The 17,096-nt window shown below is 38.3% G+C and overlaps 1 protein-coding gene across 6 annotated transcripts in view; it reads right to left on the bottom strand.

Moving 5' to 3' along the window:
- Positions 1 to 17,096, bottom strand: part of Mrtfb (myocardin related transcription factor B) — a 159,214-nt gene that overhangs the window by 93,796 nt on the left and 48,322 nt on the right. For all 6 annotated transcript variants that reach the window (XM_060364209.1, XM_060364210.1, XM_060364204.1 and 3 more), the window contains one exon: positions 3,618 to 3,834. In XM_060364209.1, the coding sequence (XP_060220192.1) occupies positions 3,618 to 3,771 (154 nt within the window). In that variant the 5' untranslated portion in view covers positions 3,772 to 3,834. The remainder of the gene's footprint in view (positions 1 to 3,617; positions 3,835 to 17,096) is intronic.

Raw genomic sequence — 17,096 nt, 5'->3', positions numbered from 1 at the left:
CTCTCACAGAAGCACCCAAGATGCTCTGGAGAGTGTGAGACACCAGCAGCTCTTTATTACAGCAGTTACAGTAGCTTCTCTGCAGGAGCGCTGGCCATGGCTGATAGCTCTGCAGCCGTCCTGTTCTCAGTGACCTAACAACATGGTACCTGCCAGAGCAGAGTTCTCCTTGAGTGTGGACACAGGAAAGGGTAGACATCCTCTAGGAATGTGGCATCCACTTAGACCGTTCTCCACTGAGCTTTTCCTACTGAACACTAAAAGCCAACACAAATATGGAAATAATATGGTGCCCACTGGTGTGCACTGTGTGGAAACAAAGCGCAGTGTTCCTGTGGATGGACTGTTTCCATAAAGAAACTGCAGATCTACTTTCCTTTATAGGGCTCATCTGGAAAAGCTAACTGCCTAAATGACTGCCTTATTGAGATGTTACTAGCTGTAATTTTGGCAATATTCAGACAAAAAATTAGAAAATCAGACAAAATATTCAGAACAAAAATCTAGTGTATTTGTGCTGAACAGCTTCCATATTTACTCCAGAGTGGGAACATTCTGCCACTGAACTACTGGAATAACAAAAATATTTCTAAAAAACACAAAATCACATGAGGGCAGATACTGGATTATTTACTTAAATGTGAAGCCATCTGCTCACAGAGCTGAATTATGAGCTCCGATGATACAATACTTCCAATCACTAATCACAGACTTAACTACCTACGATTTCTCCAACAGAAAAGAATGTATCACCAGAAAGAAAAGTTCAACTGCTTAGGAGTAAAACAAAACACACAAGCGAGGACAAGTTAATGTGATTGCTTTTACAGTAGTTAAACAACACTTTGTAAATGATTTTGAGACCAATACTACATTTTGATACGATTTAAACATGGGAGTAGGAAGACCTGAAAAAAAAACATGAACAACATACATGAAAACATCAAAGAAAGCAAGTTAGGGTCTATCATCTATCTTTATTACTTGACATATATGTGTGTGTTTGTGTGTGTGTGCTCTGCTCAGACCCAGAGTTCTTTTTATTTAACATCTTAATTTGTTTTAACTGGACAAAATGACACATATTTATAATATCTATATGTAATGGCGATTTGAAATATGCACACTTTTTGGGGTGGCTAAGTGAAGCTTTATATCATATTGCCTGTGGGATGAGGATATAGATTCGACTCTCAGAACTGTCCAGGAATGCCAACACATCCTTAACCACAGTCAGTACACCACTTCAACTCACTCCTCCTGACTCAAGTTCTTATCCCTTGACCAGTGTCTCCCCAAAACCTAGATTTATGATAGCTGTACACAAGCTATCACACTTCAGAATGTGTATGTAACACAGGTGATGTTTCAAACTTTCTGCAGTCACCTCTTAGAAAAGGGAGTTAGTTCCCTCCTGTTTGAATCCTTAGACGGTACCTCACTGTGAGATGGTCTTCCATGGCTTAACACTGAATAGAAATTACTCTTGGGGAAAACACATTGGCTAAAAAGTCAACTTCATTCAAAATTAAATTTATGTTTATAGAATCACTATGGTGATATAGAAAATTACTTATTTCCAACCTAGAATCCTGAAGCACTACATTGTTGTTACAAAAAAGTGTTTCAAAACTATTTTTAAAAATATTTTCCTCTCAGACAGGACACTAGAAAAAGTAGTTGATTCTAGGGAAACAACCAGGCAGGCAAAGGACAGACTGGAGGCCAACATACTCTTCCTGTGTACTCAGAGCAGCTTAAATAATGTGCATTTGGCTTAAAAAAAAAAAAACACAAAGCAGATTTATTCTAAAAAGTTCACATCTACACAAGACTACAAACAGAGACAAATCAAACATAAATCAAGTCACAAAGATCATGGATATGAGACAACTGGAGAAAAGCAGTCCTACTATTTCATGAGTGGTGCTTAAAATTTATCATGAAAACTTCAGTATGTTTTAAAAACTGTTGGAATACAGAGAGACAGAAACAAAGATGTATCCTGAAAATTACAGCGAAGGAAATTAATTTGGGCTGACGAAACGCTAACCACACGAGTCATGCAGAATTTGGGCAGGGTGGTTTAATAACCGTGAGAGTACAAAGAACAATCATTCTACAAATGACTGCGTTATTTCATGAAATACAGCTATCTTAGTAAATTAAACATTACACCCTTTCATCTACCTCCCTAATGACATACACAGGAAGGGGATATACTTCAGTGGTAGAGTGCTTGCCTGGCCTGGATAAGGTTCTGGGTCCAATCCTAGCACCAAATAACAAACTCTGACTTGTCAGAGGGGAGCCTGTTCTGTACTGCATCCACTTTACACCAGGCACCTCCATGAGCATCTGTTAGAAAACATGGCTAGCTATATGAACTATACCACAATGGTATATCGCTTCATGTGCATTCCCTTCTTTGCTACACACTACCAGTTTGTGAGAGCTTGACCTTCTGATTTTAGAACAAATACAACCCAAATCCCTGGAACATAAAAACTGGTCCACAGGTACAGTGCAACTTGATTGTAGGTAGTCATTTATGAGTACATATGCTTGTCTCAGCCATTGTCCAGAGTAAAGCAGGCTCTTGGTGACAGACTGTCTACAAGCCATCACTCAGGGTTTTTAGAGAACTAAGCATATGTGTTGTTTAGGCTAAGATGGTCAAAGGCAGAGGCTAACAGTAAGATTCAGGACAGAAAACTACATGACTCTTAAAAGAAAGCACAGCAAGTTCATGTCAAACCCTGTGCTGAAGGACTACATAGTGCCCACTGTCCTCAGAAGGAGACGCCAGTAAAAGAAACTGGAACACAGTCCGTCCCTAGAAACATAATAAGGTGATAGGAAACATTCTGCAGAAAAACTATTTTATTTCTTCTTACTTTTAAAACTGCATTTTTTTTTTAAAAAAGTGTATTTGTTAAGGTAAAAGCACGAGGACACCAATGTGTTCACTGAACATCAAACTGTGTTTATAGTTGAAGTGTATTAGAATTAAGTGTATTTAGTCTATCTTTATTCATTAGTATTGTTTTCTGGAGACTCTGGGATGCTTCTGTCATCAAATGAGAATCTACCACACTGATAAGGACTAGTTAGAAAATACTCACTCTGCATATAAGAATGAACTAGTGCCAAATAAAACCTAGCTCATCTTGTGCCCATGAGTATAAAATCACATAAGTTCTTGCTGTCACTGAGGTGGGCTAACTCTCATCACCTCTGAAATTAAGGTCCAACACTCCAGAGATGGCAAAAGGAAGGAGGAAGTGGTCATGGCCAACACCCATTTCTCTGGTATCAGCAACTTCACAATGCCTTTCCAGCAAGATGTCTTGCCAGTCCAAGATGTGCTAATCTAAGGCTGACTTCTAAAAGGCAGCACTGCTATCAAAGACAGTTGCTGGTGACACACGCAAAAAGGTGAATGGGAAGTAAAATCTTGCCCCTCTCCTACCATTTCCTCCTACCTCTGGGAGACTGTCCCTTGTGGGGACTGCCAAGTGTTAACTGATAAAGAGTCACTCACAAATTGGAATTACTAAACTCACCAAAAAGATGACCCTCTAGATCAAAGTTCCACATGCAGCTGAAACACTCACCATTCTTCCGCTCGTTCAGAGGGGGTAAGTGCTGGCTGGACTGTAGAGAGAGTTCCTGGAATTCATGAGCCACAGCCTCACTTTGAGGACTTGGTGCAAGGTGGGCTAGAGGCCCCAGCTCTTCCTCTGTGTCTATGGCCCCTGTGTGCTCCATTGTGTTCCAGCCACTGGCAACAGGAAGTATGAGACACCTCTTCTACACAGCCTGCTGTAGAGACTGACAAAATTAAAAAAAAAAAAAAAGTGTAAATTAAATGGTATCTTAAGTTTCTCCAGTTTACACAAAGTATTAAGACATGCTCCCAGGCTCCATTACAATTCAGTTCCAGTTCAGTTCTATTCATCTCAGCACCTCAAGGTCCTTCTCCCACTCACAGGAATATAGTTCCTATCTAAAATGCATTTATACAGTAAATAAAAGCTAGAAGATACTTTACATATATTTTTGTATCAAGGATTAAAGAGAATTATAGCTACTGATGTCATTAAAAGATTTCAACAATGCTAAGTGAGAAGTCAACAAATACTAATAAAAATAAAGTCAACAATCACAGCAAACAGTAATATTTCAGACAAACAAACACCGAATAAAGAAAATGCAGTTCATAAGAAGGAATGTGTATCTTACGTCACCAAGACGGGTGCTGCTTGTTACCACAGTGTAACAGTATAGCACAGTAGACTGTGCTGACTACTGAGAAGCTGGTAACAGCAGAATCAAAGACACAATAAGATACTAACGAGGTATCATATAGGAAGCCAGGGGGTGGCAGTCCATCCATGCCATGCAGTGGTACCATGTCTGTGGCCCCACTTATGCCACAGTTCTCTGATAGAGATTTTCAGCTACCTAGTGGCTGGGTAGTTTGCAGTTTTGACTATTACAACACAGGAATTCTCCTGCACAGGAACCTGGATACATTCTTCCATTTCTCTGCCTACATACCAGGAGTGGGATGACTAGGATCACATGGCAGCAATCTTGCTGTATTTTTAAGAAACTGGCAACATATTTTCCACCCCTAGTGTTGGGGTACCAGATCCCAGTTGGTCCAATATCCTTGCCAATCCTTGTTATTTTAGACATTTTAGTGGGCATGAGGTATTTCACGGTAGTTTTGTATTGTTTCCCTGGTAACTAATGATACTGGACATCTTCTTATATATTATTTTCCATCCCTTTATCTTCTTGGATTAAGTAGCTACTGGAATCTGCCCATTTTTAATAGTATGTAGTTAGTTTTTTACAATTAATTCTTGGATGTTTGGCATATTCTGGACACAGGCACTTTGTCAATATGCTTCTAGCAATTATTTTTTCTCCACTTTTATGTTCATTATGGTTTGTAAAAATTAGATAAGTTTGATTCCGTAAGGTCCAGTTTATAAATACTTTTATGCACCATAGTTTTGTTGTTGTAGCTAATAGATCTTGTAGCTAATAGCCCAAGGTCACAAAGCTTAACTCCTATGTTTCCTTCTAGAAACAGAAATACTTATGTCCAAGACGTAAAGTTTTATATATGAAGTGAAATATGATTTAACACTGTGGCTTATGGACATCTGACTGTTACAGCATCATCTGTGAAAAAGATCATCTTCTCTAATAAATTTTGTACCTTTGTTGAAACTCAGCCTCTAAAGTATGCATGTATCCCTTGGCTTTTTATTTAGTTCCTCAAAAAGAGTGAACTATACCCCAGATCTCTGGGAGATCCCTAAGCACTACATGTGCAGGAAGACTCTGCAGGCCACAGTTACAGCAATAAGAACTATACTGAGGAGCTGGGCACAGTGGTGGGCGCTTGTAATCCCAGCACTCAGGGAGGCAGTGGCAGCTGGATCTCTGTGAGTTCGAGGCCAACCTGGTCTACAGAGTGAGTGCAGGACAGCCAAGGCTACACAGAGAAACCCTGTCTTGAAAACAAAAACAAAATCAACTACACCGAGCTGCGCCGAGCTGCCAGACACATGGAGGGAGAGCTGTACAAACAAGTGAGCAAGGTTACATTCCCCCTAGGACAGTCTTAAGAAACCATCAAAACCTAGTCTGCAGCTACCAACCAGAACACCATAGTCACTGAAAATACCCTGTAATAACAATGGCAATATGCCACCAGCAGATGGGGACTACTAGAGGACTCATGTGGGACAAAGAAAAGGTGTAGTTGATAGAACATCTTAGGAATAAATGCATCGAAGTGCTAAATATGCAAGTGAAGAACTAAAACTAGTCTTTCAGCTTAATTTCTTCAACATTAAATTCAATGCAGAAGTTGTAACTTTGGTCTTGCAGGTGAAATTCATATGACAATTTTAGCATAAAGGATGAAAGGGGCAAATGCAAGCAGCATTTTTACATCTCTATAGATTATAAGTAAAAACTTTAAAAAACTGAGACATTAAGGTAGAATACAGCAATTCCTAAAATAACTCTACACAACAATACAAATAATCTTAGAAGAACTACTGACAGAGGAATTTAAATGATATTCTAAATAATACCCAAAAGAAAGGAAGGATGGTAAGGAGGAGAAAGATGACACAGAAACAATAAAATCGTAAGCTTTATTTAATACAATCTTCTAGTTATTACATTACATTTTAAGGGGCTAAACACTCTAGTTGAAAGAGAAGTTGACAATGTTTGCTTCTTTTTTAAAGCCCAAAAATGTATGCTCACAACTAACACATAAAAAAAAAAAAAAAAAAGACACAGTTCTGTTTGAGGTAAAGGAATACTAACAGAAAGCCAAGAAGAGGGTGATGCCATCAAATAATGCTGACTTCAAAAGCTTCTATGAGGTATACAAATTCGCAAGCAAAATTACTTACTTTACTAAGAAACGTGAAAATATACCTCATAAAATTTTCAACACTGAATTTTAATTTTTAATTATGTATTCCTACAAAATAAAATCTGTCATGCCAAAATGTTCTGAGGAAAACAGTACCATGATGCCCTTCCAATGGCAGGATGGACAGACCCTGAACAAGTGATAATGATCTGGAGGGTCATTATCTTTAGACAGAGACTCTTAAATATTTTCAAGGCAATATTACCTGTTTTTAATACTGAAAGATCTTTGTCTACTTGTGCCTTGACATTCTATTCACCTTAAACTCCCACACACTTCCAAATCGAGAAAATTATAAGCTAAGTAAATCTTTACAAAATGTAGCAAAGGGAAAAGAGTAAGTTTTCAAAAAAGATTAATATTCATGAACATTTTTGATAGAGCATGGAATGTATTTTGAAATTTGCAGCATGTCATCTTAAAATCTACTTAAGTGCTTGAAATTTTCTTTTGAAAGTTAAATGCAGCATCAATATAAACAGCACTGTCTAGAAGTCTCTAATTGAGACGTTACATACAGCCATTGTGAAATGTTAAAAGAAACAGTATTAGAATGGATTGCCTCACTGGGTCACAACTGAGCTGTAAGGTAAAATATCACTCAGTTTGAAGGGGATGAAGAATGACAAAACTATGAGCTGTCCAGAACTGACAAAGTGAATGACTAGAAAGTTTATTCCTTATAGAATTTAATATAGAATTTAACATTAAAAACCCAAAACCAAACCAAACCAAAACAAAGCAAAACAAAACAAAACAAAAACCTTCAGCACTCATCTGTCAGGAAGTAAACACAGAGAGTACAGAAACATTAACTTAGGACTCAACTTCTGTTCTTAAAACAAGTCAGACACCATTCTCCAGGGTCTAGCTGGCTAAGAGTAGTCTTCACTCCTCATCAAAGAAATGTCTCTTTGCAACAGCCAGAGACCATTAAAAAAAACTGTAACTAATCAAAATGCACAATTGTGGAGCCCAGTTACAACTGACACATCTACAACACAGCTACTACCCCTAAGGCTCAGAGAATATTGCAAAGAGGAAAATGAAAGATTCTAAGGGGAGGATCGGAGAGATCCTCTGAAAGATTATGTGGCTGCCTAAACATGAGCTGAACAAGGATAACACCAATACCAGACAATAATAATGTGGACAACCCTAGACAAATACCTTGAGGAAAAGAAGGAATGCCGAGAGTGGGAGAAACAGCCTCTCTGAGGAATACCCATCAATTGGTCATTCAATAACAAGGGGTCAGATCTGAAGATGTACAGACAAGTAACAGTATACAGAAGGAACAGGTTACATTTATGTATTTAAGAATACACAAATATCTGTAATGATGAAAGAAAACGAGGTCACCAACTCAAAAGAGAGCAAGGGTCACATGGAAGGGTTTGGAGAGAGAAAAGGGAAGAGAGAAATAGTAATATTCTAATTTTAAAAACAATTATCAGCCTGGTGGGTTGGTGGTGGTGGTGGCAACAATCACCTTTAATCCCAGCACTCAGGAGGCAGAGGCAGGCAGTTCAAGGTCAGCCTGATCTACAGAGTGAGTTCCAGGATGGCCAGGACTATACAGAAAATCACTGTATGAAAAAACCAAATAAAATAAAATTTAAAATTATCAATACAAAACAAGTCACCATTATTTAATTCTGTTGTGATGATAGAAAAATATGGAAAAACAAAAGGTGTGGTTTTTTTTTCATCTTGGCTCTCTCAATCATTTTTAAAAATGGAATCAATACCACAAAAAAAAAAAAACCAAAAAAAAACCCAAACCAAAACAAACAAAAAAAGATAATACCACAAATAATAATTTCATATTTTAAACACTATTATTGGCTTAAGGTAGTCCTTAAATCAATATTAACACTTATTTTCAAATGAGCATAAATTCAAAGCCAACTTTCTTTCCATAACACCTCCTTACTTATAATGGCTAATTTCTGTGACACATAATAGCTAACACATAGTCCCTGCTACACAGAGAAAATGCTAACTGAGAAGGGGCTCAAGTCATGTCTATGTGGAGCTTTGAAAGTTCAGAAGTTTGATACACAACTAGTCAAATGCAGATAGGAGGATTACCCACTGCACACAGAAAAACAAACAAACAAACAAACAAACAAACGAAACAAAACAAAACAAAACACCTTAGCCATAGCAAAGCTGTGCCTCTAATCTTCAGGTTCTCCTAAATCACAAACAAGACAAACAAACAAACAAACAAAAAAACCTATGACAAAACAGCAGACTTGAATAAAGATGTTTAAAAGACGTTAATCACATAGAAACCACGATCAAATCTGTTTATATTTTATGAATAAAAGTTATTTCACAGTTGTAAAAATTGATCAAAATAATCACAGAAAAGAGCATCTCATTTCAGTGGAAAGGTGTAGGCAAAAGGTTATTGTGTAATTCAAATGTTGATTTCTGTACAACCCCCCACCGTATCTAGTTGCAACCCTTATTCTGAGAATCTCCTGTGTCAGTGTTGTATAAACACCTGCACTGTGCTGTTTAAACACAATTGCTTCCCAACTGTCCACTGATATGTCAAAAAAGCAACTTAAGCCAATGGCTGAGCAGGGGAGAGAACAGGGCTGGACTTCCTGCCAGCCAGGGGAGGAGGAGTTAGAAGAGAAAGTAGGGGAAACAGCCATCAGCAGAGGTCCAGGAGAGAGCTCAGCAGAGAAAGTCACAAAGCACAAGTATCTCTGGGATGTATGCTGGGAGGAAGCCAGATTAGTTTAGAGAATTAAGAATAGAGCTAGTACTGCTCAGGATTGTGCTGTGAAGCTTGTTAAAATAATATAATGGAGTCTCAATTATTTGGGTGAAAGCCAGGCTAAGAGAGAAAACTGAGAAACAAACACAATTTTATAAAAATAATCATAACAGAAAGATTTTGTAGGATCAATTCCTAGTAAAAGTGTTACTCTTTCCACTGTAACAATTAGCCTCTGAGGAGAGGAGAGACATCCAGATTCTTCTACAAGGAGTCTGAAACAGAGTAATTCTATTGCTAGCCAGAGAAACACTATCTCCTGGGACTCCTTTCATAGCGAAGAAATCATCTGTATAAAGAGTGGGCACAGAGAAAATTCCTGTAGCATGTATGAGGAAGAAATGGCCTGGAGATGAAACAGCTGTGAGACCTTACAGAACCCAGTGACTGTGCATGGGGATATCAAGGAACCAAGTGCTGACAAGCTGGCATTTGTCAGGAGGAGTTCTCTTCCTCAGTAAAAGGCAGCAGCACAGGAAGAGCAAGCACCCTAACAACAGAAAGAGTGACGGGAGGGAGCTGCTGTTGTGAACTATACAAGAGAAGTCTGGAGTGGCAGAGTAGGTCAGCTGAGGGATAGGAATTCTAATGGGGATCAGCCTAGATTTGGATTTTAAGAAGGTAACTGTGGCAGAGAATGAAATGCCAGGAACTAGGCTGTGGTGGTGCCAATGGACTAAATTTCAAATAGTATTTAAGAGACACAATTCCAAAGTGTCAGGGCTGGACCATGCATAAGATCAAAGAACTGAGAGTGGGTAGATGCTTCCAGACCTGGAGTTAGAAGGTAGGTGCTACACCTCACAATGAGGGCAAAGTAGTGAGAGGCAGAGGAGGAATGCCCACTGTGAAAAAAAAATTGCAGACTCCCAGGAATGACTATGAAAGAAAGGTGTGGCTGGGGGCAGAAACAGCTGTCTGATGTTGGGCAAATCCACCGAATTACACTCCAGATGCCAAGAAATAGAAGCTGCAGACTTATGTACTGATGTAAGTGGGGCATCTTTTGACACTATGGTTTATTCAAATAAACACCTCTAAGTAAGACTGTTATTTCTAGCAGTTTTACTTTATGTGTAGTGTCAAATGCAGGACAAAAGATACTATAAACATACCCAATACTGACAATACTCTGAACAGAAAAAGTTATGTAACAACCCTTCTCTGAGACAAGGTTACAACTCTGAGAATGCCAAGTAACGGTTTGTTTTCAACATGACATGGAACAGTGTATAGGCTGTTCTGCCAATAATGTCGTTGTCTTAATGATAATGACATATAAGCAAATAGTCAATGTGATCTATAAGCAGAATTAGTAAGTACAGAATCCATGTGGCCTTTCACTTATATATTAAAACAGCAGAATTAAAGGCAGAATTAATGCCAATCACTTCTAAGTAAAATGCCGCTTTCATCATGAACATTTGTTTTCAGTTTTATTCATAATGAATGATGCTTAAAGAGTAAGAACTGATTAGAGGATTAATTTTAAACTAGAATCATTTTCACATTTAGTAAGTACTGCATTTAAAGCAACTGCTGAGGTATGAACCAAAAGTGGCATCTGATTTAGATTTTAAGCAGTAAATACTTTTAATCAGATTAAATACTTCATTTACTTATTTTTGTGCAGTGCTGAAGACTGACCCCAGGGCCTTGTGACAGGGTCTGCCATTGCTGTACCACTGAGCCACACTTTCTAAACATTTTCTTTAACTGGTTAAAAACAAACAAACAAACAAACAACAAAAACCATCATATTCTCATTTGCAAGCACTCTACATCAGAAAGAAAAAAATAAGAAAGAAATATAAGGAAAGAGAAAACTAAACTGTCTTTTTATAGCTGTTTGCGCTTCTTGATATCAGCAATCAACAGAACTTAAGTTTAAATTTACAATACATATGGTAGAGGCAGAGTGTGAACGCAGGAGAGCTGGCCCCAACCATCACCTATTGTGTGGTGATGTAGGGGAGATGCACACATCCCACAATCTCCCTCTGCTACCTGCAACAGGCAGGTGAGCTGACCCCAAGGATGTGGCCCTTCACCGCCTGCAGCACGGGAGCAGCCCCTACACCTCACCTGAGCAATACAGTAGAGCTGGCCCTGGTGGGGGTGGGGGAGGCTGAGGTGAGCTGCCCCACGAGCATGATCATGGGAGAGCTGGACTCACCCCTTGTCTGCCATGGTGGTGTAGGCTCTAGATGACCCCCTTATCTGTCCTCCACCACTTGTGCAGGTGGGTGAGCCAGCCTGGTGGGGTGGGTACAGGAAAGATGGTAGGTTGACCAACTTAACTTCTGCCCAGGCCCAGGTCCATGGCTCTAAGTTGGCCTACCCACCTATGAACTGCTGGAGAGCAGCGAAGAGGCTGGTCCTAAAGGATATTCTAGAAAAGAATGAGGATCCAGTATTGATGGTGAAGCAGAAGCCAGAGGCCTTGAACCAGGCCAATGGCTCATTGCAATGAACATTTCAAGAAAAGCTGTTTGGGCAAAAAAGAATACTATGTGACATACTGATACACCACAGCTTCCATGGCAAGATGTTTTTGTTGTTGTTTTTGTTTATTTTTATTCTTTTTCTTTTTGGGGGAGGTTGCAAGAGCCAAGGGTGGCTATGATGGGATGGGGAGATGAGTGGGTTTGGGATACATGATGTGAAATTCGCAAATAATCAACATATATATATTTTAAATTTACAATACATGAAATAAGCCCAGTCTGATTTGGCTACCCAGGATACAATGACTAAGTAAGCAAGCAGTGCATGAGAATCACAGGACTCCTAATTTGTAATGAAACATTCATGTTTGATATATTACACTTACTGATTAGTAACCGGAAACGTTTAGCTGTGAGAGAAAAACAATAGAATGGACACATCTTGAAGTACTTTCTTTTAAATATAGTGTACAAACAGCCGTTTACTGCCAGCATTCTGACAGAGAGCCACAGTTTGTCTTGAATATGAGCTCCAGTTTTTGCTTCAAAAAAGTACATTCAAAAAAATGTACTCAAAAACATTTTGAGTACAAAATGTTTATAATACTTTCAAAATTTCAACCCACCTTTTCCCCGGTTTCTCACCTAGTTCAGAGGTTTATGCATCAGGCCTTTGTGGGTCTAAACATCAAGTATTCTGTACTCTGACTGAATCTATTTACATGACATTTCAGTTACTGCAGCAGCCTAAGCGTGTCAGAAGCAGGTACATCTGACTTGTAGTTAGAAGACTCCATTGGTAAGTCTAAACTCCAGCATCACCTCTTGTTCACAGCTCTGTCTGGGACAGAGAAAGGAGAAGGGTGTGGAGTAGTGGAGGATGGAGAGATTTGACCACCAAGCACTCACAGAGTCAACATTGGTGCCAAAGTCATCTCTACATAGAAACCTGAACCCTGTTAATATAGATTACAACCTGAACATTATTTAATAAATACTCTTAGTTCTTTGCAAATATATTAGTATTGTACTGGTAGATGATACCCAAGAGCTCATCTTTAGGGCTGTGAGAGAATACACTCTATAAGCATCTGGTATCATTAACAAAGTATGAGATAATTTACTCTGATCTTATCAGTCCTACAAAACACTCATGAGTTGTTTGCACCCATCTCATTCTCATGTATAAAATAAGTTTTAACCATCTGTGAACATTTTATCACTTGCTCTTTAGTTGTGGATAAAAAGTACCTATTTTTAAATACTTACATTTTTAATGCTGAGTTGTAGATAAGTCATTATTTTCTTGTTTCTCTAGAACTCATTGCTATTTCCTCATCTCTTCTCTCAGTGCCTGTCAACCACTAGTCTGCTTTTGAGTCCCTGGATTTGCCTGCTCTACATATTTTGTTAGCAAAAGAATCACAGACTGGCCTTTTCGTGTGGCTTCTTTTACTTAACTTAAGACTCACTCATACTGTCTCTCAAGCATTGGCATTTTATGGAGTTTATGGTTAAACTATTCACTGTGCAGATTCACCGTACTTTGTTGTCTCCATTCCTGACACGATGGACTTTGGCTATTATGAATTATGCTGTGGTGAACATTACTGCACAAGCCTCATGTGAACATATATATGCCTTTGCTGCCTTGGGAATATGCACAGGCCTGGAATTACTGGGTCACAGAGAAACTCTATTCTTAGCTGTCTGAGGAAATGCCCAATTGGCGTCTACAGGGCAGTACGGTTTGATGTTCAGCCTAGCAAAATATTACTTCTCCACTTTCCATGTATCTTTTTAATTTTATTTTTTAGACAGAGTCTCATATAGCCCAGGTTGGCCTTAAATGTTCTATGAAGCAGGCAATGATCTTGAACTTTTGATCCTCGTGCTTGCAACACCTGAGTGTTAGTTTATTGGCCTGCACCATCATGTGGTACTAGGGATTGAACACGGTACTTCCTGCATGCTAGGCAAGCACTACACTAACTGAGCCACATACCCAACACATAAATATATTTTAAAAACAACAGCTACCCTAGTAGATAAGAACTGATATCTAATTGTCATTTTAATTTGCATGCCACTAACACCTAATGAAAGTGAGAATCTTTTTTTTGTATCAGATTTTATAAGTCTATCTAAAAATATTTGTCTTTTTATTCTGAATTAGAACAATCATTTCTATTTAAACCTGTACTAAACATTAAACATAATTAATACTACATCATAATAAATTTGCTGACCACAGGAGATGCCTGCCAGAAAACCAGAGCCACTGTCAGCCAGTAGAGAATGAGAGCTAACATTGAAAGTCCAAGGATTTAGAATGACTCCTGCCAGAGTTCTTCTGATACGAAATATACATTATTCAGAATGTTCAAACTTCTAAAAACTCAAGAAATATGATTTAATTTCAGATTTTCAGATTAGTGTCAGTATGACAGGTTTGACATTGTTATTTGTTTCCATAATATATGAATCATAATTACATGATTACTGCCAAGAAAGTCCACTAAATAACATATTTTAAGGTATCCTATGTCTATATAGATCTCTGTGATGAGCTATTAAAACCTCTTCTTTTTGTTGTATTCTAATAGTAATGAATTGTGCAACTGTTTTTTTAAATAAATTTAATAATTTATCTAAAGATAGATTTGCTACTATTGTCTCTCATTCTACTGACTGACCTGTCTCTTTCTTAATAGTGTGCTTTTATATGTAAGTCTTTAATTCTGATGAAGTCTGATTTATCCAGTCTTTCCTTTGGTTGCTTGTTTTGTTATATTACCTAAGAAACCATAACCAATTCCAAATATATAAATTTGTACCCATGTTTCCTTTTAAGTGCTGTAGTTTTCTTCTATCCATTTTGAGTTAACATGGTATGTGCCATGGAGAAGGAACACAACCTCATTATTTGTAGTTGTATTTTATTTTGTTTTTTGAAGAATTTTTTTTTTCCTTAGCCAATTTGGTTTCACTCTGGCCTGGAACTTGTAGCCTTCCTGCTTTATTTTCCTGGGAGCTGGGACGACTAGTGGGTGCTACCATACACAGCAAGGCAGTCCACTTAAATGGTCTTGCTGCTCCTGTTTAAATTTAACTCAACATGCATGCATGTTCATGTTTAGAAGCTTAGTTCTCTCACTGATCTATATGCTTATAGATCAGTACCACAATGTCTTACTGCAGCTTTGTAGTAAGTTTTGTCTTTGAGACAATTTCAGCGCAGTCCTGGCTGACCTCAAACTTACAGCACTCTGCCTGCCTCTGTCTCCCAATCCTGGGGAGTAAAGGTGTGCGTTACCATAGCCAGCCACTGTAGCAACTTTTAAAAATGAAAAATGGAGCCAGGCAGTGTTGGCGCACACCTTTAATCCCAGCATTCGAGGAAGGCAGAGGCGGGTGGATCTCTGTGAGTTCAAGACCAGTCTAGTCTACAAAGTCAGTCCAGGACAGCCAGGGATACACAGAGAAACCAGGGCATCTTCCAACTTTGTTCTTTTTCAAGGTGTTATTCTGGGTCTCTTCTTGAATTAGCATGGGAACTTCAGTTTCCCCATTTTTTTTTTTTCAAACACGGATCTTTAAGGAAGCTCAAGAGTACTATGTTGAATCTATAAAAAAATTGCCAATAGTTGTAATAATATTAATTCTTCCAATCATGGGATGCCTTTCACTTTCTTTTTTAAGATTGTCTTTAATTTTTTTGACATTGTTTTATGGTTTTCAGTTATACTTTGGTTAAATTTCTTCTGAGTATTTTATCTTTTAGATGATTTCTTCTTGAAGTCCTCATTGCAAGTACAAAGACACACACTTCATTTTAACTCATGAATTGTTTCCTCTGCAACCTGAACTATTTCATTAGCCTTAACAGGTTTTCTTTCTCAGGTTCTTTGAGGATTTTCTATATTAAAAAATAATGTCATCTGCAAATCATGATAGTTTCCTTTCGTTCCTTCCTACCTAGACATCTCTATCTCGTTTTCTTCTTTAACTGTCCTGGCTAGATACTCTATACAGTGCTTAGCAGGCCAGAACCTCTATCTCCACACTAATTCCTGATTTTGGTAACTTGAGTTCTCTTTCTTTGTCAGAATAGTCAAAAGGTGGTGTTGCCAAAGTACAAACATTTATTATTTTCCATTTCCTAAAGTCTTTCTGCACTAATCTTCATTTCCTTCCATCCACTTGGCTTGTGTTTGGTTTACCCTTTTCCAGTGTATTAATATGGGAAGCTAGATTATGAATTTGAGATTGCTGGAATAGACTGATTTAAAGTTCTAAAGCATAGTGCTACCATAGCTTCAGTAATGAAAGGAGACTTCTAGTTGAAAGAATTAGACATTTTCACATGGGTATCCATAGCTTGGCTGTGTAATGGGGAGGCTAGTTATGATTCTGAAATGATTTGGATCTTTTACATTCCAGCTTTAGAGCTTTGTACTCCAAATGGTGATGTCAAGAAGAAATCATCTGAAGATAAAATACCCAGAAGAAATTTAGCCAAAATATAACTGAAAACCATAAAACACTGTTGAAAGAAATGAAAGACAATCTCCAAAAAGTTCAGAAAGTTCAACTCTTCCTCCTTGCTAGTTAGTATCTGTATTATTTCATTTGTGAGATTCATAAACTATAGAGACCACTTTTCATGTCTGAACTACTTAAGCCAAATGCTTCCTGAACTGTCTCTCTAACACTGGAATGTAAAATATCCAAATCATTTCAGAATCAGAACTAGCCTCCCCTTTGGACAGCCAACCTATAGATACCCATGTGAAAATATCTAATTATTTCAACTAGAAGTCTCCTTTCATTACTGAAGCTATGGTAGCAGATTTTTTTTTTCCCAAAGAGTAAAACACTACCTCTCATTTCATATATTAATACACTGCAAATGTGGCTGCTACACTATGAGAAAGCCACCAAGACACCACATAGAGCAGTTGTGAGATGACATGGTACGACCAAGAGAGATACACAGTCAGCCCCAACTGTTTCAGCTATCTTTTCTTTGGTGTTGTAGCTGAAGCTTCTGCCTGACCACAACCATACTAGAAGCCAAGCCAGAACTTCCTCAAAGAGCCTTTCCCAACCCACAGAAATCACAGGTTTGGAGGTGATCTGTTATATAGTGGCAGGGACTGGGACTCTCTATTATGTCCTTAAGATTATAAGGGGCCAGTTAAGCTGAGCTTGGTGGGACAGCCTGCAGTCCTAGTGACTCAAAGAGGTGAGAAATGAGGGTAGCCAGCTCAAGGCCTGCCTATTTACCAAAACCCTACCTCAAAAAACCCCAAACAACAACAACAAAACTTTTTTTCCCCCTCAGCGGAAAGGGTAGGTGCCAGGGATATAGCTC

Source organism: Meriones unguiculatus, chromosome 11 (assembly GCF_030254825.1).
Source record: "Meriones unguiculatus strain TT.TT164.6M chromosome 11, Bangor_MerUng_6.1, whole genome shotgun sequence".
Lineage (NCBI taxonomy): Eukaryota > Metazoa > Chordata > Mammalia > Rodentia > Muridae > Meriones > Meriones unguiculatus.
This window is presented reverse-complemented; position numbering and strand designations above follow the sequence as displayed.